Here is a 22,539-nt window from a genome sequence, read left to right on the forward strand (position 1 = left end):
AGCTGCAGAAGTAAAAACTTGGTTCACTTCATGGGAAGGCGTTGTAAGGCCGTAATTAAAGCTAAAGGTTACCAATGGTTACCAAAGGTTTCACGTTTTTTCTTTATGACTGCTGTTCTAATAAATACTCCTTCATAAAAGTCATCGCATTACATTCTTCATTAAATTATCTTTCCATTGCTATATAATTTTATGGGATTACTCCACACAAAAGTAGTGTTATGAGCCATCAAACCTCAGAAATACACTTTTCACAAAAGGTTTCCACAATTTCGGCCACTAGGAGAAGTTGTTCATTTAAAAGTTAATGTTCTTTTATATGGAATCAGATTGTTATTATTTATGTTTCATGTTTATATGTGTGTTGGAAGCCGCCCAGAGTGGCTGGGGTATAAATATAAATTATTATTATTACTACAGTGGTACCTTGATTTAAGAATAGTCCTGTTCCGGAAAGTTTGTAAACCGAGGTACCACTGTATCATCATCATCATCATCATCATCACCACCACCACCACTGCTACTTCTACCTGAAATTCAATAAGTCTAGCTCTTCTCTGGGATGAATTTTGTTTGGCCCAGTCATGGCATCCCCTCCATCTCCAATGTCAGTCATCTCTTTGGGTCAACCCAAGACTGACAGGAGCAAAAACAAAAGCAGAAAACCTGAAGCTACTTATCTTTCCTAACAATTCTGAAGCTGACATTTAAGATGGCCTGGGCAGTTGAGACCAGCCCAATAGTGGTAGAAAAAGGAATAATTTGAGGAAGATTGTTCAAAGAAAAAACTGTTAGTTACTGTTTATTGTGGGGGTGTTAGGTTCCCAGGTGTTATAGGGGGCTCTGTTGAACTCTGTGAAAATATATGAGGTTGGTCCATAGACGGATTTTTTGAATTTCCAGCCAGATATGACGATCCCACAGGGAGCCTTACCAAGATAGGCCATGATCCCACGATTCTCCTCCATGACGTCCTTATGCAGAGCTCTCTGGTCAGGATCCAGCAACGCCCACTCCTCGTCCGTGAAACGAACAGCGACATCTTCAAAGCACACTGGACCCTAAAAGAAAAAGGGAAATGTCCGCCTCTGAGACAGCAGAAATATGATCTACTCCACAATGCTCTGTTGTTTCCTTCCTGTTAATTGCAGTGTTGTTTCAATAGGATTGCTTTGCTGCACATTTTAATTATGGGTGCTTATTTTATTCTGTGTTTTAATTATGGGTATTTGTCTTTGTGCAAATAGGTGGTACTCCACCTTGTGTTTTCAAGTCATTCTGCCTACCCAAACATTCTAGTTTCCTCAATGGTCGGATCCACTTTCTCCTCTCCTCGAGAGCTGTTCTGTAGAGGTTCCTTCCCAATGCCCTAGAGCCAAATTGAAGGGATTCTGGGGGGCAAGGAGAGGGGGAAGGGGAGGAATGGGGGGCAGGCCCCATTTTTCATCTGATGGGGCTGGTTAGGTGAATCCAGGCCACTATTTGTTCTCGTTTGTCCACTGCTTAGAAAACAATTTTAGCATTCAGTGATTAATTAAAATAAGCCAATTTTCGTCTCCTGGCTCTGAGAAACAAGCAGGGAGGGTGGCTTCTGGCAGAAGGAGAGGGAGCCACCGGTGGCTCCTCCTTCTCCTGACTCACATCAGCCTCTCGACCTTCTTCTCCCACTCGCCTCCTTCCTCTTCTGCCTCTGATTCTGCACTGCATTCTGCCACAGAGTCTCCCAGCTCACTAAGCCCTGTTTCCCCTTCAGCTTCTGACACCTCCTCTTCCCAGACTTCTCCCTCTTCTCCCTCTGACTGCTCATCCTTCCTCCACCTCCACTCCTTCGGCTCTGAGCCGTCTTCCCTTCCTGGTTCCCCGGCTGCTTCCTCCCACCATTCCTCTGTGCCCAACCAGTCCATGACATTGCTCCATCCCTCGGCCTCTGTCCCCACAAGGCAGCTTCCCCTGACCTGATCTGGTTCCACAGCCGCTGCTTCCCTTCTGCCCCCATGAAAAGGCGGATCAGGAGGTCTTGCTGGCATCCTTTTGTCACCTGCAAGAGAAAAAAGGTAAGCAGGACGCCAGGAGTGCCTGCTTCTCTCACAGGTGAAACAGGGCATCTCTAACTACAGATGGGCCTTTGAGAAAACCTTACCTACTGAGAGTATTTGGAGGTTTGTGGCCATTTCATATGTTTGTTTGTGCAGAGATACATCTCCCCTCTTCTGGACCCTTGTTCCCAACTGTCTCCCCCCAAAACAAGATGAAAAGAACCCTCAGATGTGTTGGAAAACCAACAGAATGAGACCAAACAGAGAAAACCCACCTTCCTCCTTACCCAGTGGCCTCACTCTGGTGTCCAACGGAGGCCTCTCTGCCTCACAGGAATCCAGGTCCATTTCTGCAAAGAGATCCTTTCCCTGAAAAAGAAACAAGGATTCAAAACAGAGAATGGGGAGAAATACTAGAAAGAGAATGACAAAGACTTGAAAGGTGTGAGATCTCATTCCATGGATACTTTCTCAGAAAAAGGATGGGTCATCAGCAGACCATTATGGGATGTTCTCTTGGGAGCCCCTTGGGAGTATCCAGAGGAAAGTCTCTCTCACCTGCTTTCTCTCCTCTGCCTGACTCAGGAGGAAACCTTCGGCCAGGGCCACCGCCTGGGAACTGGTCTCCGCTCTACAGTCCCTCACCCAGCTCTCCATCTCCGGGGGAAGGACAGCCAGGAACTGCTCCAAGATCACCAGGTCCAGCATCTCAGCTTTCGTGTGCCTTTCTGGCTTCAGCCACTGGTGACAAAGGTGGTAGAGTCGGCTGCAAACCTCTCGGGGTCCTTTGGCCTCCTGGCAGTAGAACTGCTGGCCCTGCACCTCTGAGCGGAGGGTGTCCTCCTCACCATAGATCTTCTGCACTGGGTTTCCGCAGAATCCCCCAGTGCTCCCAGTTTGGCTGGCATGGCCTCTTCCTGTTCCAGGGCCAGCTGAGTCTCGCACATCCATCTGTGCTCTCAGGAAGCCTCTGAGAGATTGGAAGAAACCCTTTGGTCTTCTGCCAAGTTCTGTCTGTCTGAATGAGAAGCTCTAGCAAATCCTACAAAGCAAATACATTGTTCTGTTACAGAATTTGTAGGACAGGGGGGGAAATGGTTCCCTGAGCAAGCATGGATGAGTCTTGGAGGGAACCGGGGCTGGACTTCACCGCATCCCAGACCATGAGCTATCTTTTTGAAAAGGAGGAGGAAGAGGAGAAGAAATAAGTCTCTAACCTTCAAGCAGAATGTGGAGGCAACTGAAGGGATTTCTGTGAGATCCTGGTTTCTACTTCTGGCCAGTCAATGCATTTAGTCAGAAGTGACTGACAAGGGAGTCATTTGTATCTTGTGAAAAATGGATGCTTGGCTCTTGGGGGGGTCCTCAGGAGTTGTTCTCCCCCCACCCCAACTCCCCTGCTTCTGTCTCCTTTTCTTGCACTTGGACTCTCTGCCGCTCTCCAGACAGACCCCTGGGGTGGGGTCCCTTTTTCTTTGCTCTGAGGGCCAAATATGTGTCTGGCCAACCCCCTGAGAGCCAAGTGGGCGGGGCCAAAGACACCTCCCTTGAAATATAAGCTGGAAATTTTTTATTCTTATTTTCTTATTCTTCTTCTTATTATTATTATTAACACACACAGCCACTGATGCCAAGGTCCCTCGAGGTTCGGTGAGTAGCGGCGCCCATTTCCGGCTGGTTTTCCATCAACAATCCCTTTGGGACAGAGAGGATGTGGTCCTGGGATGCCCTGCTCTGGGTGCGAGGGGATTGCTGCAGTGGCCTCCGTGGGGAGCTGCCCTGGGAGACACTGGGAAACTGGTCCCCAATGCAGCAGCCAGACTCTGGGCTGGGATCCCTCTCTTTACTCGTCTCCTTTCTCTCCCACCTTTTTTTTTTCTTTCTGGGGGGCTAGTCCACCTCCTCGTCCAGCTTTGGAAAACCATTTGCACATGTTTCCTCTGTTGTGCAATGAGGCTGAGTGACGTCACACAGAGTTAAAGTCCCAGGGACTCCTTTGTTTTAAAAAGGGAGATTTCGTGGGAGTCAGGGATCCTCTGATCTGCAGGAAGGAGAGCGTGGCAGACCTGGCCCCTCCCTGGCAGGACCCTCTCCTCCTCCCTGACTTGGGGTCCCCCCCTGCAGGAGCACATCCCCCCCCCGGCCTCCTCCCCTGCTGCAGCCCTGGGACCCCCCCCCCCGTCTCCCCACTGCACCCTCTGGGGGGAGAGAGAGGAGACTCACCAGATCCCAGGAGGGGAGAGCGAGGCAGGAAAAGAGTGGGGAGGGGGGGGGGCCTTGGCTCTGGAGGACCAGCCCCCCTTGCTTCCTGGCCTCTCTAGGAAGGCAGCTCAGTTCCCTTTAACCCTTGCCAAGCCGAGTCCCTCCAGCTCAGCCCTCTCTCCCTTGGCAGAACCTCAGATTCTTATTATTTTTTGTGGATTTCGGGGGGGGGGGGACGACTTTTGGTTGGACTCTGAGCATCTCCCTCCCTTAAAGAATTTGAGGTCTACTTTTAATCATTTTAATCATTTGTCTACTTTTAATATGTTCTATGTTTTAAACGTCCCTGAGAACTCTTGATGAAGGGTGGTATATCAACGTAAAAAATAGTAACAACCACCATCCTTTTTTAGTCCATTGAATTAGCAAGTAAGCATTTCTGGAAAGGGAAATGGCATACTATTGTATGTTTGCATAGGAACATGCATAAGAAAGTTTTGGTTATTCATGATGAGAATATGATTTATTTTGAACTTCGCTTGGTACCTCCTTGGTAGCCAGTGCAATTATTTCTGTGTTGCAAAATATGAGTCAGGTATATCAAAAAGCAACACAACTGAAGTCTCTGAAAATTTCTGAAAGTGCTTAAATGAATCATGGTGCCAGACTTTCCCCGGTGGAGAACAAGCTGTGAAACTTTGTTGTTGTTTGTTGTTGTTGAGTCGTTTATTCGTGTCCGACTCTTCGTGACCCCATGGACCAGAGCAGGCCAGGCACTCCTGTCTTCGTGAAACTTTGTATAATCAGCAAATGTCCAGTTCTCAAGCCCAACTCTGAACTCTGATGAACAGTGTTTCCAGATAACAACTACTGTTTCATTGAATTCTTCATCAGCCAATTAGTTCAACACTCGAAGTTAGAAAGATTTCTTCATTAACCAATATTTTTTCAAATAGATATAATTACATGAGAATGAAAAATACTCTGGAACAGTGCTCAGCTTGTTCTCCGCCGGGTAAAGTCTGCCACCGTGATTCATTTAAGGACTTTCAGAGACTTAAGTTTGTTAGTTTTGATGTTTTGAATTATTCTTATAAAGTTTTTCACATTGTAATTGTTTCTGGCTGAGTGCTGAGTGTGATTATTTCAGCAGGGCTCGAACTCAGGACCCGCTGCCTTGAGGGACATCTAAGGGCAGTTGGGCAGGGGAAAGGTCTCCCTTGGGAGGTGGGGGACTCTCCTTCCTTGGAGGTTTCTCAGCAGAGATCGGAGGGCCATCTGCCCTGGATGCTTGAGCGGAGATTCCTGCACTGCTGGGGGTTGGACTAGATGACCCTGGGATCCCCTCCTCTCTCTCCACTCCTGAATTCCAGGAGGAGCTTCCTTGCCTCCTGCAAAGCCCTTTTCCCTGCAGGCTCTTCCTCTGGTTTCTGGCCAAGGGAGGGAGATGCTCAGAGTCCAGCCAAGAGCCTCACCCCCAAAAGGATATCTGGGCATGGGCGGAGCCGGGGGGGGCAGCTGCCCCCCAAAATGCATAAAAAATAATAAGAATCTGAGGATCTGCCAAGCGAGAGAGGGCTAAGCTGGAGGGACTCGGCTTGGCAAGGGTTAAAGGGAACTGAGCTGCCTTCCTAGAGAGGCCAGGAAGCAAGGGGGGGCCAGGTCCTCCAGAGCCAAGGCCCCTCCCTCCCCCGTCCTTTCCTTGCTTTGGGGTCTCTCCTGCAAGGGCTGCCTCGCTCTCCCCTCCTGGGATCTGGTGAGTCTCCTCTCTCTCTGGGATCTGGTGGGGGTCCCAGGGCTGCAGCAGGGGAGGGTCCCTGAGGGGCTGACCTGCTCATGGGGGGGGGGACCCCAAGTCAGGGGGGAGAGGGTCCTGCCAGGGAGGGGCCAGGCCTGCCACGCTCTCCTTCCTGCAGATCAGAGGATCCCAAACTCATTTGGCCCTCCGCCCCCCCCCCCTTTCAGAAAAAAATCTCCCTTCTTTAAACAAAGGAGTCCCTGGGACTTTAAATCTGTGTGACGTCGCTCAGCCTCATTGCACAACAGAGGAAACATCTGCAAATGGTTTTCCAAAGCTGGACGAGGAGGTGGACTAGCCCCCCCCCCCCAAAAAAAAGGTGGGAAAGAAAGGGGAGGAGTAAAGAGAGGGATCCCAGCCCATAGTCTGGCTGCTGCATTGGGGACCAGTTTCCCAGTGTCTCCCAGGGCAGCTCCCCACGGAGGCCACTGCAGCAATCCCCTCGCACCCAGAGCAGGGCATCCCAGGACCACATCCTCTCTGTCCCAAAGGGATTGTTGATGGAAAACCAGCCGGAAATGGACGCTGCTACTCACCGAGCCTCCAGGGACCTGGGCATCAATGGCTGTGTGTGTGTTCAGCCATCTAAGAGAATAATAATAATAATAATAATAATAATAATAATAATAAATTAGCCGCTTATATTTCAATGAAGGAGTCTTTGGCCCCACCCACTTGGCCCTCAGGGGGTTGGCCAGATACATACCTGGCCCTAAGAGCAAAGAAAAAGGGACCCCACCCCAGGAGACTGTCTTGAGAGGGGCAGAGAATCCAAGTGCAAGAAAAGGAGACAGAAGCAGGGGTGGGGGGGTGGGGGGAACAACTCCTGAGGACCCCCACCAGGTGAGGACCCCCACTAGAGCCAAGCATCCATTTCCCACAAGATACAAATGACTCCTTTGTCATTCGGTTCTGACTTCATGCATTGACTGGAAGGCAGCAGAAACCAGGTTGATTAATCTGGCAGAAATCCCTTCTGTTGCCTCCACATTCTGCATTGCTTGAAGGCTAGAGATTTATTTCTTCTCCTCTTCCTCCTCCTTTTCAAAAAGATAGCTCATGGTCTGGGATGTGGTGCAGTCCAGCCCTGGTTTCCAGCAAGACTCAGGGAACCATTTCCCCCCCTGTCCTACAAATTCTGTAACAGAACAATGTATTTGCTTTGTAGGATTTGCTTGAGCTTCTCATTTAGACGGACAGAACTTGGCAGAAGACCAAAGGGTTCCTTCCGATCTCACAGAGGCTTCCTGAGAGCAGAGATGGGTGAGCGAGACTCAGCTGGCCCTGGAACAGGAAGAGGCCATGCAAGCCAAACTGGGAGCAGTGGGGGTTTCTGGGAAAACTCTGTGCAGAAGATCCATGGTGAGGAGGACACTCTATGCTCAGAGGTGCAGAGCCAGCAGGTGAGACAGTTCTGCTGCGAGGAGGCCAAAGGATCCCGAGAGGTTTGCAGCCGACTCAACCACCTTGACCATCAGTGGCTGAAGCCAGAAAGGCACACGAAAGCTGAGATGCTGGACCTGGTGATCTTGGAGCAGTTCCTGGCTGTCCTTCCCCCGGAGATGGAGAGCTGGGTGAGGGAATGCGGAGCGGAGACCAGTTCGCAGGCGGTGGCCCTGGCCGAAGGTTTCCTCCTGAGTCAGGCAGAGGAGAGAAAGCAGGTGAGAGAGACTTTCCTCTGGATACTCCCAAGGGGCTCCAAACAGGACGGAGAACATCCCATAATGGTCTGCTGATGGCCCATCCTTTTTCTTGGAAGACAGCCATGGAATGACATCTGACACCCTTCAAGTCTTTGTCATTCTCTTTCTAATATTTCTCACCATTCTCCATTTTGAATCCTTGTTTCTTTCTCAGGGAAAGGATCTCTTTGCAGAAATGGACCTGGATTCCTGTGAGGCAGAGAGGCCTCCGTTGGACACCAGAGTGAGGTCACTGGGTAAGGAGGAAGGTGGTTTTTCTCCATTTGGTCTCATTCTGTTGGTTTCCCAACTCATTTGAGAGTTCTTTTCATCCTGTTTTGGGGGGAGACAGTTGGGAAGAAGGGTCCAGAGGAGGGGAGATGTATTTCTGCACAACAAACATATGAAATGGGCACAAACGTCCAAATGCTCTCAGTAGGTAAGTCTTTCTCAAAGGCCCATCTGTAGTTAGAGATGCCCTGTTTCACCTGTGAGAGAAGCAGGCACTCCTGGCGTCCTGCTAACCTTTTTTCTCTTGCAGGTGACAGAATGATGCCAGCAAGACCTCCTGATCCGCCTTTTCATGGGGGCAGAAGGGAAGCAGCGGCTGTGGAACCAGATCAGGTCAGGGGAAGCTGCCTTGTGGGGACAGAGGCCGAGGGATGGAGCAATGTCATGGACTGGTTGGGCACAGAGGAATGGTGGGAGGAAGCAGCCGGGGAACCAGGAAGGGAAGATGGCTCAGAGCCGAAGGAGTGGAGGTGGAACAAGGATGAGCGGTCAGAGGGAGAAGAGGGAGAAGCCTGGGAAGAGGAGGTGTCAGAAGCTGAAGGGGAAACAGGGCTTAGTGAGCTGGGAGACTCTGTGGCAGAATGCAGTGCAGAATCAGAGGCAGAAGAGGAAGGAAGTGAGTGGGAGAGGAAGGTTGAGAGGCAGAGGTGAGTCAGGAGAAGGAGGAGCCACCGGTGGCTCCCTCTCCTTTTGCCAGAAGCCACCCTCCCTGCTTGTCTCTCAGAGCTAGGAGACGAAAATAGGCTTATTTTAATTAATCACTGAATGCTAAAATTGTTTTCTAAGCAGTTGACAAACAAGAACAAATAGTGGCCTGGATTCACCTAACCAGCCCCTTCAGATGAAAAATGGGGCCTGCCCCCCATTCCTCCCCCTCTCCATGCCCCCCTGAACCCCTTCAGTTTGGCTCTAGGGCATTGGGAGGGAACCTTCCCAGAACAGCTCACGAGGAGAGGAGAAAGTGGATCCTTCCATTGAGGAAACTAGAATGTTTGGGTAGGCAGAATGACTTGGAAAACACAAGGCGGAGTAACACCTATTTGCACAAAGACAAATACCCATAATTAAAACGCAGAAAAAAATAAGCACCCATAATTAAAATGTGCAGCAAAGCAATCCTATTGAAACAACACTGCAATTAACAGGAAGGAAACCCCAGAGCATTGTGGAGCAGATCATATTTCTGCTGTCTCAGAGGCGGACATTTCACTTTTTCTTTTAGGGTCCAGTGTGCTTTGAAGATGTTGCTGTTCGTTTCACGGACGAGGAGTGGGCGTTGCTGGATCCTGACCAGAGAGCTCTGCATAAGGACGTCATGGAGGAGAATCGTGGGATCGTGGCCTCTCTTGGTAAGGCTCCCTGTGGGATCGTCATATCTGGCTGGAAATTCAAAAAATCCGTCTATAGACCAACCTCACATATTTTCACAGAGCTCAATAGTGGCCCCTACAACACCTGGGAACCTAACACCCCCACAATAAACAGTAAATTACAGTTTTCTCTTTGAACAATCTTCCTCAGATTATTCCTTTTTCTACCACGATTGGGCTGGTCTGAACTGCCCAGGCTATCTTCAATGTCAGCTTCAGAATTGTTAGGAAAGATAGTAGCTTCAGGTTTTCTGCTTTTGTTTTTGCTCCTGTCAGTCTTGGGTTGACCCAAAGAGATGACTGACATTGGAGATGGAGGGGATGCCATGACTGGGCCAAACAAAATTCATCCCAGAGAAGAGCTAGGCTTATGGAATCTCAGGTAGTAGTAGCAGTGGTGATGGTGATGATGAAACAATGGTACCTCGGTTTACAAACTTAATCTTTTCCGGAAGAGGACTGTTCTTAAATCAAGGTACCACTGTAGTAGTAATAATAATTTTTGTTTATACCCTGCCCATCTGGCTCCATTCCCCCAGCCACTCTGGGCGGCTTCCAACACACATATAAAAATGAAACATAAATAATAATAATCTGATCCCATATATATCCCCATATATCCCAAGAACTTTAACTTTAAAATGAACAACTTATACTAGTGGCCAAAATTGTGGAAACCTATTTTGAAAGGTGTATTTCTGAGGTTTGATGGCTCATAACACTACTTTTGTGTGGAGTAATACCATAAAATTATATAGCAATGGAAAGATAATTTAATGAAGAATATAATGCAATGAATTTTATGAAGGAGTATTTATTAGAACAGCAGTCATAAAGAAAAAATGTGAAACCTTTGGTAACCATTGGTAACCTTTAGCTTTAATTACGGCCTTACAACGCCTTCCCTTGAAGTGAACCAAGTTTTTAGTTCTGCAGCTGTAATAATGTGAAACCAAGACTGAATTATTGCCTCTGTTAATTGGGCTTTATTGCTGGGTTGCTTCTGACCTACAAGTTTCTTTAGTCGGCTCCAAAGATTTCTGATTGAGTTAAAGTGTGGGCTATTCAGCATGGACTAAAGTGTGGGCTATTCAGGTTGCCATCAGTATGCTGATGACACCCAACTCTATCTGTTGATGGATGGCCATCCTGACTCAGCCCCAGACACACTGACCAGATGTTTGGAAGCTGTGGCTGGATGGTTACGTGGGAGCCGGTTGAAGCTAAATCCTTCGAAGACAGAGGTCCTGTGGCTGTGACGGGACGATATGGGATTGGGGGGGCAACTCCCATCTCTTGCGGGGGGGCAATTAGTGCCAGCACCGTCTGTTAAGAATTTGGGTGTAATCTTCGACACCTCCCTTTCCATGGAGGCGCAGATTGCAGCTATAACAAAGGCGGTATTTTTCCATCTTTGCCAAGCTAAGCAGTTGGCTCCTTACCTCTCTCGCCCTGACCTAGCCACTGTGATCCACGCGACGGTCACCTCCAGACCGGATTATTGTAACTCGCTCTACGTGGGGCTGCCCTTGAGACTGACCCAGAAACTCCAGCGGGTGCAGAATGCTGCAGCGAGACTCCTTACGGGGTCTTCGCTGCGAGATCACATTTATCCAGTGCTATACCAGCTGCACTGGCTCCCAGTGGAGTATAGGATCAGGTTTAAGCTGCTGGTTTTAACCTTTATTTTTATTTTTTATACATATTTATTAAAGTTTTTTGAATACAAATGCATAAATAATAAACAACATTACTTATATCATAACATAATTTCGTCACTTCTTTGGACTCCCTCACGTCTCCCGCTCGCACTTACATCGTTACAAAAATTTTTTCCAAGCAAGTTACCCTCTTGTTTGCAATCTTATCTCCTCTCATTTAAATAAAAACCTAGCAATTCTCCAAAAAGTTTGTATTTTCCTTAATCTCACTTCTCGTCAACTTCAGATCTAATTCAGTGGTAGGCAGTTATTTATGATCTAGCATCCTTCTTAACATTCAACCAAATTACAATATTTTTGTAAATAAATCTTGAATTTCCTCCAGTCTTCCTCAACCCTCTCTTCTCCCAGGTCTCGGATTCTACCAGTCATCTCGGCCAGTTGCATATAGTCCATCAGCTGCTTCTGCCACTCTTCCAGTGTGGGTAGATCTTGAGTTTTCCAGCTCTTAGCGATGAGTATCCTTGCTGCCGTTGTTGCATACATAAAAAATGTTCGGTCCTTCTTTAACACCTTCTGGCCGACAATGCCCAGAAGGAAGGCCTCTGGTTTCTTAGTGAAGGTATACTTAAATACCTTTTTCAACTCATTATATATCATTTCCCAGAAGGCCTTCACTTTAGGGCAGGTCCACCAGAGGTGAAAGAATGTTCCTTCATGTTCTTTACATTTCCAACATTTATTATCAGACAAATGGTATATTTTGGCAAGTTTAACTGGAGTCATGTACCATCTATATATCATTTTCATTACATTTTCCTTCAGAGCATTACATGCAGTGAAGTTCAGCCCAGTGGTCCACAACCTTTCCCAGTCCTCAAACATAATATTATACCCAATGTCCTGAGCCCACTTTATCATAACCGATTTAACCATTTCGTCTTGTGTATTCCATTTTATCAGCAAGTTATACATTCTTGATAATACCTTAGTCTTTGGTTCTAACAATTCTGTTTCCAACTTCGATTTCTCCACCTGGAACCCTATCTTTTTATCGTTTTTAAAGACTTCTTTAATCTGAGCGTAATGTAACCAGTCTCGCACTTTATCCTTCATTTTCTCCAAACTCTGCAGTTTCCAATTGTCTCCATCTTTTTCTAATATTTCCCAATATTTTGGCCATTTGGCCTCCATATTGGGTCTTTTTCAGGCCTTAGCTTCCAGAGGTGAAAGCCACCTCGGAGTTTTGTTTTCCAATAAGTCTTTGTATTTTGTCCAGACATTAAATACTGCTTTCCTGACAATATGGTTCTTAAAGACCTTATTGATCTTAACCTTGTCATACCATAAATATGCATGCCAACCAAAAGCGTTGTTAAAACCTTCCAGGTCCAGTACATCAGTGTCTTCGAGAAGTAGCCAGTCTTTTAGCCAGCAGAAAGCTGCGGCTTCATAGTACAGCTTTAAGTCCGGCAGGGCAAAGCCCCCTCTTTCTTTCGCATCAGTTAGTATCTTAAACTTAATTCTGGGCTTTTTGCCCTGCCAGACAAATTTAGATATATCTCTCTGCCACTTCCGGAAGCACTCCGTCTTGTCCACAATCTGCAATGTTTGGAACAAAAACAACATCCTTGGCAATACATTCATCTTAACAGCAGCAATTCGGCCTAACAAGGAAAGCTTCAATTTTGTCCAACTATCCAAGTCTCTCTTAATTTCAGACCAACATTTTTCATAGTTATCCTTAAATAGACTCAGATTCTTTGCTGTTATATTTACCCCTAGGTACTTTACTTTTTTAACCACAGTTAGTTCTGTTTCTCTCTGAAACCGTTCCGACTCTGTATCTGTCAGATTTTTTCCCAGCACCTTAGTTTTCTGTTTATTTAGTTTGAATCCCACCACCCGACCAAAATCTTGAATCAATTGTAATACTCTTATTGTACTAGATTCTGGCTCCTGCAGGGTCAGAACTAGGTCATCTGCAAAGGCTTTAAGTTTATATTGTTTCGCTCCAACCTGAATCCCTTCCACCAACCGGTCCCCTCTAATCAAATTCAAGAGCACCTCCAGAACCGAAATAAATAACAAAGGGGAAATCGGGCAGCCTTGTCGTGTTCCTTTTTCAATTTTAAACTCTTCTGTAACCACATTGTTTACTATCAATTTAGCCTTTTGTTCTGAATATATTGCATCAATCCCATTCTCAAAACCCCGACCCACCCCCATTTCTTTTAAATTTCCCTTCATAAATTTCCAAGAGATATTATCAAAGGCTTTCTCCGCATCTATGAAAATTAGCACTGCTTTTGTATTTATGTCTGTTTGCAAAAGTTCCAAGATGTCAGTAATGTTCCTTGTATTAGCAAACATGTGTCTACCTGGGAGAAAGCTTGCCTGGTCTTTGTGAATTACTTCATTTAAAACTTTTTTAAATCTGCTTGCCAGGACATCTGCAAATATTTTATAATCCACATTTAAAAGGGAGATGGGACGGTAGTTCTTGAGTTGTGTCTTTTCAGAATCCGATTTAGGTATCAATGTGATGAATGCTTCCTTCCACGAATCCGGCGCCCTCCTCCCCTACATAATTTCATTGCTAACCTCCATCAGTGTTTGTATCAAGTAGTCTTTTAATGTCTTATAATACTTGGAGGTTAGCCCATCTGGCCCTGGAGATTTGCCCAATTTCATGTTCTGAATGGCTTTTTCAATCTCTTGGCGTGTTATTTTACTGTTCAGGAATGATCTATTTTCTTGTGACAGTTTTTTAAGTCCATTTTTCTCCAAAAATTGTTTAATCTCAACCTTGTCCTGCGGCCCTTGAGTATATAATTTTTTGAAATATTTCTGAAAACACTTTCTACTCTCCGTGGGGTTCTGAATGTTTCTTCCTTCAATTTCCAAATTTGTAACTGTATTTAATTTTTGTCTCTTCTTCAACTGCCAAGCTAGCAGTTTCCCACATTTATTTGCCGAATCAAAAGTTTTTTGTTTCATTAATTTAATCTTCCACTCTATTTCCTGATTTATCAGTTTAGAATATTGTGCTTGATGGAATTTGATTTCTCTCAAGATCGGCTGTGACTTCGGTTTAATCTTAACTTCTTCTCTAGTTCTTTTATTTTCTCCAAAATCTTATCTTTTCTATCGTTTTGTATCCTCTTCCTTACAGCATTCTGTTGTATCAAGAACCCCCTCATCACAGCTTTACTTGCGTCCCAAATAATTCTTTTTTCCACCGTAGTGTTCATATTTATCTCAAAATAGTCCTTCATAACTTTCTGGGCCTTCTTGATAGTCTCCTGATCTCTGAACAAATTGTCATTCATCTTCCATCTAAAGGAGCCGGTTGGTAATAATATCATGTCCATTTTCAGTGCATTATGGTCGGAGCAGGTTTTTGGGCAGATTTCCACCTTTCTGACCTTGGGGGCCAGACCTCTAGTTATCCATATTTGGTCGATTCTTGTCCAAGTCAGCTGGGCTTCAGAGAAAAATGTTCCTTCTTTTCCCAAGGGGTTCTTCGTTCTCCAAATGTCAATCCAGTCCATGTTGTCTGTCAATTCAAAGAAAGTCTTTGGTAATCTGCCGTCTTTTGTGACATTTTGACTTTGTGACTTATCCATGTTAGTTGATACGACCCCGTTCATGTCTCCCATCATAATGATGTTGTCATGGTCCAGATAATCCAGCATGGTCTCATGCAACTTCTTGAAAAATTCCGATTTTCCTTCATTTGGTGCATAGATTCCTAATATCAGAATCTTTTCTCCTTGATGTTGTATTTCGATGCCAAAATTCTTCCATGTTCATCTTTAAATAAAAATTTAGGTGACAGGCTCTCTTTTGCATATATCACCACGCCTCTCTTCTTTACTTTGTCTGAAGATATAAATTCCTGGCCAAGTCTTTTGTTTGTTAATACTTTTCTGTGGAGCCTAGTCACATGTGTTTCTTGTAAGCAAATAATGTCCAATTGTTCCTTTTTTAATATATGAAAAATTTTCCTCCTTTTTTCCGGAATGTTGCAGCCATTTATATTCCAGCTCAAAAGTTGCAGACATCCTGAATAAATCTGGTTATTTTTCTAGGGGTGGTATCTTGTTCGCTGGATCTTCAGGATCCGAGGGTGCAGACACCCCTGGTGCTCCAGGCCCCGAAGGTAGTTCAAGTCCTTTTTGAAGGTCCTCTCCGTAGGCGATCAGAAACTTATCTCTATCTTCCAGTGTTCTGATTTTAATCTTCTTCCCTCTAAAAGTGAAAGATAATCCTTGAGGAAAATCCCACCTGAAGATGATTGAGTTGCTCCTCAACAGTTTTACTAGTTCCAAATAATCAGATCTAAGGTCCAACAGTTGTTTAGGAATATCCTTGTAAATTTCAATTCTTTTATCCAAAATATCCAGTGACTTTCCATAATGCAGGCCCAATATCTTGTCCCTTTCCTCCTTTGATCTCAATGTTATTAAACAGTCTCTGGGCTTCTCTTTCTTTATAAGTCTTCCAAGTCTGAAGGCTGATATGATTTTAAGATCTTTTTCCTCTAAGTTCCAAAACTTGGAAAATTCTTTAGTCAAGAACTCAGCTAGATTGCCTTCTTCAACTTCTGGTACCGACCTTATCCTTAAATTGGTCTCCCTGTTCCGCAGTTCTATCATAGAAAGATAGGTCTGGTGTTCACCTACTTGTTTGCTGAGTGGTCTTACCTCTTTTTCTAAATTTCCCAGTCTTTGGCTGGTATCCTCAGCCAATTTCCGATTTTCACCTGCAGTCTCCTTCAGTTCTCCGATTGCTTGTACATTCTGTGCGACTTGTCCAGTTAATCTATTTAAACATTCTGTGTTTTGATCAATTTTAGCTGTTTGCTGATCAACTTTTTTATCCAAAGATTCCAATTTTTCAAGAATTTTCTCTAAAATAGAGCCAGTTGCTCCTGAGGCCATCTCTTCCAATTGTAATTCCTCAGTTTCTCCCTCCCCTGCCCGTGGCAGAGAAGCAGCTTCTTCCTCAGAAGTCAAAATAGGCAAGGTAGGCAAAATAGGCACAGATGATCTACGTGCCTGAGAGGCTGCGGTTAAAGTTGTTAAAGTTGTTTGTCTGGTTCTCGGTCCCTTTTTCCTTGCACCACTCATTCCAGAGTTATCTAAGAATCAAGGTCAAGCTGAGTTGTTCCCATGAGAAAACAACGGCCCAGATGGTAACAGTCAAACAGGAGGCCGGGAAAAGGAAAGTAAAACAATGTCACTGCTGTAAATCCCAAATCCTCTAGGGGGAGCTTAAAATGTCTTTAGGGAAGAAATCAATTCCAATAAAATTAGTAAAGTCTAATTTAATGTCCAGGAACCTTCAATAAGATAGGTTTTAGCAGAGTTAGTATTTAACAAGCCACAGTATTTCAGACAGTGCTTACTGGTGTTCCGAAAGGTGCTTCAAAATAGCCAGTCCAAACTCCCTCAGATTGTTTCAAAGTTTAAGTTCAAAGTATCCAATCCTGCAGACTGACTGCTCAGTTACTCAGGCAGTTCCAGCACCTGGGTTTTTTGCTTAAATTGTAATCCAAATGGAAGAAAGGTATCACAGTCCAAATAGAAGTCATATAATCAATTACTTAAAGTCCTTATTCTGCTTAGAAATGATTTCCGCGGGTGCCCAGATCAGTTAAGTTAAAAGTTCACTCCTTGCCTCCACTCCTCCAGCTCTTTGCTTTGAAGTTCAGTGTCGGCGGAAGACGGACTTCCTATTTTTCGTCACTCCGCTTTCAGCCAAATTCAATGTTTTTAGGTCTCAAAATTTTGTAAACTCCTTATTACTCACGGATTGTTGCTTTCCGAATCAGAAGTTTTAGGAAGAAAGGTCAGCGCTCATCGGCAGCAGCAACGCGGCTTCGCTCCGTTGACTGCGGAACGACCCACAGCGCCGCAACCCCCTCCGCGATCCGGAGCCCCTTACGGGGTTCCTTCAATGTTTTGGGGGCTGCTCCTGGCGCCCGCCGGGTCCCAAGACCACAAGCTTCTGCCACCTGTGGTTTTCCAAAATGGGTCTCCGCTTCGCCGCAGCGGACGACCCGATCTCAGCGGAGCTTCCCTCTCCCGGTTAGAAGAGGGCAGCCATTGCCGTTCGCGCCGCCTCCGGAAGTCCGATACTTTTTTTGGGGGGGGGGCTAGTCCACCTCCTCCTCCAGCTTTGGAAAACCATTTGCACATGTTTCCTCTGTTGTGCAATGAGGCTGAGCGAATTCACACAGAGTTAAAGTCCCAGGGACTATTTTGTTTTAAAAAGGGAGATTTCGTGGGAGTCAGGGATCCTCTGATCTGCAGGAAGGGGAGCGTTGCATACTTGGCCCCTCCCTGGCAGGACCCTCTCCTCCTCCCTGACTTCTCCCAGAATGCTGCAGCGAGACTCCTTACGGGGTCTTCGCTGCGAGATCACATTCATCCGGTGCTATACCAGCTGCACTGGCTCCCAGTGGAGTATAGGATCAGGTTTAAGCTGCTGGTTTTAACCTTTAAAGCCCTATACGGCCTAGGACCCTCGTACCTACGGGACCGCCTCTCCTGGTATGTCCCACGGAGAAACTTACGGTCTTCAAATAAAAACATCTTGAAGGTCCCAGGCCACAGAGAGGTTAGGCTGGCTTCAACTAGAGCCAGGGCTTTTTCGGCTGTGGCTTCGATCTGGTGGAACACTCTGTCACAAGAGACTAGGGCCCTGCAGGACTTGACATCTTTCCGCAGGGCCTGCAAGACAGAGCTGTTCCACCAGGCCTTTGGCCAGGGCACAGCCTGACTCCCTCCTTTGGCAATCTTCACGGAGCTCTGGCCCAATGGTTGCCATTGGTTTGATTTGAATTAATTTTATAATGAATGATTTTAGAGTGTTGTGTTGTACTGTTGTACTGTTTTATTGTTGTTAGCTGCCCTGAGCCCGGCTTCGGCTGGGGAGGGTGGGATATAAATAAAATGTATTATTATTATTATTATTATTATTCCCAGGCCATTCCAGCAGTGAAATATCAGTATCTTGAATGTACCTTTTGCACACAGCAGCAACATGACATAGAGCTGAATCCTGCTGAAAATATATAAATGCTTCGGTATCTGGGAAAAGATCACCTGCGGAACACTTCAGTTTGGGCTCACGTATTTCGTTTATGCATTTTCCCGCATTTATATTCCCATTAATGATGCAAATTCTGCCCACACCTTTTGCTGCCATACAACCCCAGATCATCACACTGTCTGGGTGTTTCACAGTCGGTGCAATGCAAGAAGAAGCTTCTCTGATTCTTCTCCTCTTCTCCGATTAAAGAAACTCGTGTTTTTCATGCCATCACTACCAAGCAAGGTAGTGTCCTTTTTTTAAAAAATAAAGTTTTTTATTTATACAACAAGAAAAAAGAAAAAAAACACAAATACCAAATTACACACAAATTACAAAAATAACCATAGACACATAATTTTCTTAGCAAACAAGAAAACATCTATTGGTCTTAACACTAAAGCCCCAACCTCCCGTCTATTCCATATTTCAAATTCATATTACTTATTGCCAATACACACTTTTATCATAATTAAACTTATTCTTAATAAATCTAATTTCTTATATCTACCTTGCAACTATTACTGAAGTTCCTCGAATGCTGCGACAGAATTTAAACTACTATATTTATTTCTCAGATATTCTTTGAAAACCTCCCATTTTGAAACAAATTCCTGTTTTGATTTATTCTTTATTTTTTCTGATAAACCATCTAATTCGGCATATACTGTCAGCTTTTGGATCCAATCTTGTATAGAGGGGATTTCATAACTCTGCCATTTTGCTGCGATCAAAACTATTGTTGCCGCCGTCACATATAAAAAGACACCCTTCCTCTTTTGTGGAATATCCTAATCTGTTATTCCCAGGAGGTAGGCCTCTGGTTTTTTATTGAAAGAGATCTTTAGCATTTTTTGCAGTTCTGCATGTATACTCTCCCAGAATACCTCTATTTTCCTACATATCCACCACATATGGTACAATATTCCTGAGTCTCTGCATCTCCAACAATTACTTGACACATTTTTATACATTTTGGAAAGTTTCCATGGTGTTAGATACCATCGATGTTGCATTTTTTGAAAGTTCTCTCTAATAGTGTAACAGTTTGTGAATTTCCAATTGATCTTCCATAAATTTTCCCATTGGGCCATGGTTATTGAATGGCCAAAATCCTGGCACCACCTCACCATAGCCACTGTTACCTCCTCCTCCTTGACTGTCCAGTCAAGGAGGAGTCGATAAGTTTTGGAAAGAGTTTTTCTTTTAGAATTTACAAGAATTTACAAGATCAGATTCGAATCGGGACATTTCTGTTGAGAACCCCTTTTGTTTGTCAGGTGCTTGCTGTTACGATATGAGTGCAACACAGCTGCAAACTGCCAGCTTGTTTACATCACATGATGTGGCTAGTCCTGGGAAAGAATCTTCCAGGCAGTTCACGGGATACACAAAGCTTTGTTCCGTGTTGTAATGGTTATAAGGGGTTACTTGTGCGTAAGTTGCCGTTACTTTCGGCTAGATTGCCTGGCTAACCATGCCTTGGCTGACAGCCCTCCACTCCGTGACCGGTCAGTCAGTGGGCGTTTCTTGAACCTCTTCCAGCATAGAAGCTGTTTGACGCCCAGTCTCCGCCTACTCTCCCTGCGCGGAACCCTTCTGCGCAAGGAAGGACTGGGCAGAGGTGTGCCTGCGCTCTCTCCACTAGTTTCGGGCGAAGAGTCTTGCAGACCCCTCTCCGAATCCTCCATCTCCCTCCCTTCTCTGCTGGTGTTGCGCTGAATTCTTTCCCCTCTGCTGGTCCCCTCTCCTGCATCGCTCGGGAGCCTTGCCTCCACCTCTCTTTTTTTTTTAAATGATTTTTATTAATTTCCAATTTTTTATCACAAACAAAAGAAAAACAACATAAAAACAAACAAACAACAAACTCATATTTTCTTAACCTTATTTTCATAACCCTCTTTTCCCGGACTTCCCCATACCTTTCCCTTTTTGCATCCTTAGTTTAGTACCATTATTCAGCAATCTATCTTACCCAATTAAATATAAATTTATCCTCTTTCTCTATTCCACCCTAAATTTTTAAACCCAATTATCGCTGCAATTCTACGTCTTCTTTTCCCTCAGCATTTTAACACTCCTCAGTTTTATAATAATTCTTAAGATACATCTTAAATTTCTTCCAATCTTCTTCCACAGTCTCTCTCTCTTGGTCGCGGATTCTGCCGGTCATTTCTGCCAGTCCCATAAAGTCAATCACTTTCGCCTGCCACTCCTCCAGCGTGGGTAGCTCTTGTGTCTTCCAATACTTTGCTAGAAGAATCCTTGCTGCCGTAGTAGCGTACAAAAAGAAATTCTTATCCTTCTTCGGCACCAACTGGCCGACCATACCCAAGAGAAATGCCTCTGGTTTCTTGTTAAAGGTGCACTTAAGCACTTTCTTAATTTCATTATAAATCATTTCCCAGAAGGCCTTAATCTTTGGGCAGGTCCACCAAAGGTGGAAAAAGGTACCCTCAGTCTCTTTACATTTCCAGCATTTGTTATTGGGCAAATGGTAAATCTTCGCAAGCTTGACTGGGGTCATGTACCACCTGTAAATCATTTTCATAATGTTTTCTCGTAAGGCATTGCATGCCGTAAATTTAATACCTGTGGTCCATAACTGCTCCCAGTCAGCAAACATAATGTCATGACCTATGTCCTGTGCCCATTTAACCATAGCAGACTTCACTGTCTCATCTATTGTATTCCACTTCAACAGCAAGTTGTACATTCTCGATAAATTCTTAGTATTGGGTTCTAACAGTTCTGTTTCCAATTTCGATTTCTCCACCTGGAAACCAATTTTCCTTGCCTCCACCTCTCTCTCCGATGTCAGTTCCCTGACATCCACCTCCCTCCCAGGACCCCCTCCACCCCCGGCCCAACCCTGTGACATAACTTCGTCTCCCTCTTCAGCCGACGATGCAGGGAATCCCTGGAAGGAGCTGCTGTCGTCCTCCGAGGACTCAAACCCCGCTTCCCACCCGCTCCGATTTCTTCGTGTGGGACGGGCTTCCCAGTCCGATTCCTCCTCCTCTGATGCTTCTCCTCCTTCCTCTTCGGAAGTGGGAAAACCCACAAAATCCTCTTCCTTGTCTGTGGTCCCAAATTGCTCCTCCCAGAATCTCTCTATCGGTTTGGGCGTACCCGGATACCTGTCGTGGAACTCCTCCACAAGATATCCATCATCTATCTCCCCGCGGGAACCCACGTGTTTTCTGACTCGGGTTCTCCCTCCCAAGTCACCAGGTACTCCACTTGCCGCCCCCGCCACCGTGAATCTAGGATTTCCATAGCTTGGTTGTGGTGTTCCCTCTCCTCTACCTGCGGGTGTCTGATGCCTTCCCCCTCTCCCCCCCAGAACTCCCGTTCCCCTCTGTATGGTGAGAGTAGGGACCTATGAAACACCGGGTGGATTTTCATGCTGTCTGGCAACTTGAATGCCACAGGGTTCACTTGCTGCGTTACCTCAAAGTGTCCCAGCTGTTTTGGCCTTAGCTTGCAGCCTCCCTTAAAGGGTAGCCCTTGGGTGGACAACCACAGCCGGTCCCCCACCCTTATAGTCTCCCCTTCCCGGCGGCGCTTGTCTGCTTGCCTCTTGTAAACTTCCTTGGCCCTTTCCAAGTTCATCTTAAGTTGCTGGTGCAGGGCCTCCATTTCTTCCACAAACTGTTCTGCCGCAGGCACACTCCACCCTTCCTCCCCCCTCCCAGGAAAGGCCCTGGGGTGACACCCATAATTGGCCATAAATGGGCTCATTCCCGTGGACACATGCTCAGCGTTATTGTACGCAAATTCAGTCAGCGCCAGTCTCTTTACCCAATCGTTCTGTCTCTCGTTGACATAGCAGCGTAGGTATTGCTGCAAAATACTGTTCGCTCTCTCTGCTTGCCCGTTGGTTTCCGGGTGTCTCGCCGTTGAGAATCCCACCTCCACCTGCAATAAGTTCATGAGCCTCCTCCAGAACTGTGAGGTAAATTGTTTCCCGCGATCCGAGATGACCCTCGAAGGAGCCCTATGCAGCCTGAAGATGTGATCAACAAACAACTTGGCCGTTTCCTCTGCCGTTACTGCATGTGAGCAAGCTATGAAGTGGCACATTTTGGTTAGCAGATCCACTACTACCATGACTGCTGTCTTCCCTCTAGACTTGGGCAAATCTGTCATAAAATCGATAGATACCACCTCCCAGGGTCTTCCCGGTGTGGGTAAGGGTTACAGCAACCCTGCGGGGGCAGCCCTCTCCCCTTTAGCCCATTGGCAGCGGTCGCACCCACGTACATACTCTCGTACATCTTCCCTCACCCTTGGCCACCAGAACTGCCTGGTAACCAGCAACATGGTTTTGTGTTGACCAAAATGCCCCGCCGTTGGGTTGTTGTGAAGCTGTTTGAGCACCCTTTCCCTCAAGGT

General features: G+C 45.7%; 2 protein-coding genes and 1 long non-coding RNA gene across 11 annotated transcripts in view; 2 read left to right on the top strand and 1 right to left on the bottom strand.

The window, feature by feature from the left end:
• Positions 1-22,539, top strand: part of LOC307215182 — a 207,672-nt gene that overhangs the window by 71,120 nt on the left and 114,013 nt on the right. The gene's annotated exons all lie outside the window — the stretch shown is intronic.
• LOC307214688 (uncharacterized protein) overlaps positions 1-22,539 on the bottom strand; it is a 193,246-nt gene that overhangs the window by 66,124 nt on the left and 104,583 nt on the right. The window contains exons 1-2 of one of the 3 annotated variants that reach the window (XM_079973557.1): positions 2,595-3,171; positions 2,324-2,405 (exon numbers count right to left, since the gene is read on the bottom strand). The exons of 1 other annotated variant lie outside the window; for it this stretch is intronic. In XM_079973557.1, the coding sequence (XP_079829683.1) occupies positions 2,324-2,405; positions 2,595-2,987 (475 nt within the window). In that variant the 5' untranslated portion in view covers positions 2,988-3,171. Of the gene's footprint in view, positions 1-934; positions 1,296-2,323; positions 2,406-2,594; positions 3,172-22,539 lie in introns of those variants that run through there. One more of the 3 variants, XM_079973558.1, reaches the window with a different exon arrangement.
• The window catches only part of LOC307214670 (uncharacterized protein), an 86,665-nt gene continuing 69,590 nt past the window's right edge, over positions 5,465-22,539 (top strand). For 2 of the 7 annotated variants that reach the window (XM_079973509.1, XM_079973512.1), the window contains exon 1: positions 5,465-5,994. Coding sequence is in view for 4 of the 7 variants with exons in the window: in XM_079973511.1 (XP_079829637.1) it covers positions 7,296-7,697; positions 7,894-7,987; positions 8,260-8,342; positions 9,232-9,358 (706 nt within the window). In the remaining 3 variants the exon portion in view is untranslated. Of the gene's footprint in view, positions 6,022-7,204; positions 7,698-7,893; positions 7,988-8,259; positions 8,343-9,231; positions 9,359-22,539 lie in introns of all 7 variants that reach the window. The other 5 variants (XM_079973511.1, XM_079973506.1, XM_079973510.1 and 2 more) reach the window with 5 other exon arrangements.

Source organism: Podarcis cretensis (genome assembly GCF_951804945.1).
Source record: "Podarcis cretensis genome assembly, chromosome: 4".
NCBI lineage: Eukaryota > Metazoa > Chordata > Lepidosauria > Squamata > Lacertidae > Podarcis > Podarcis cretensis.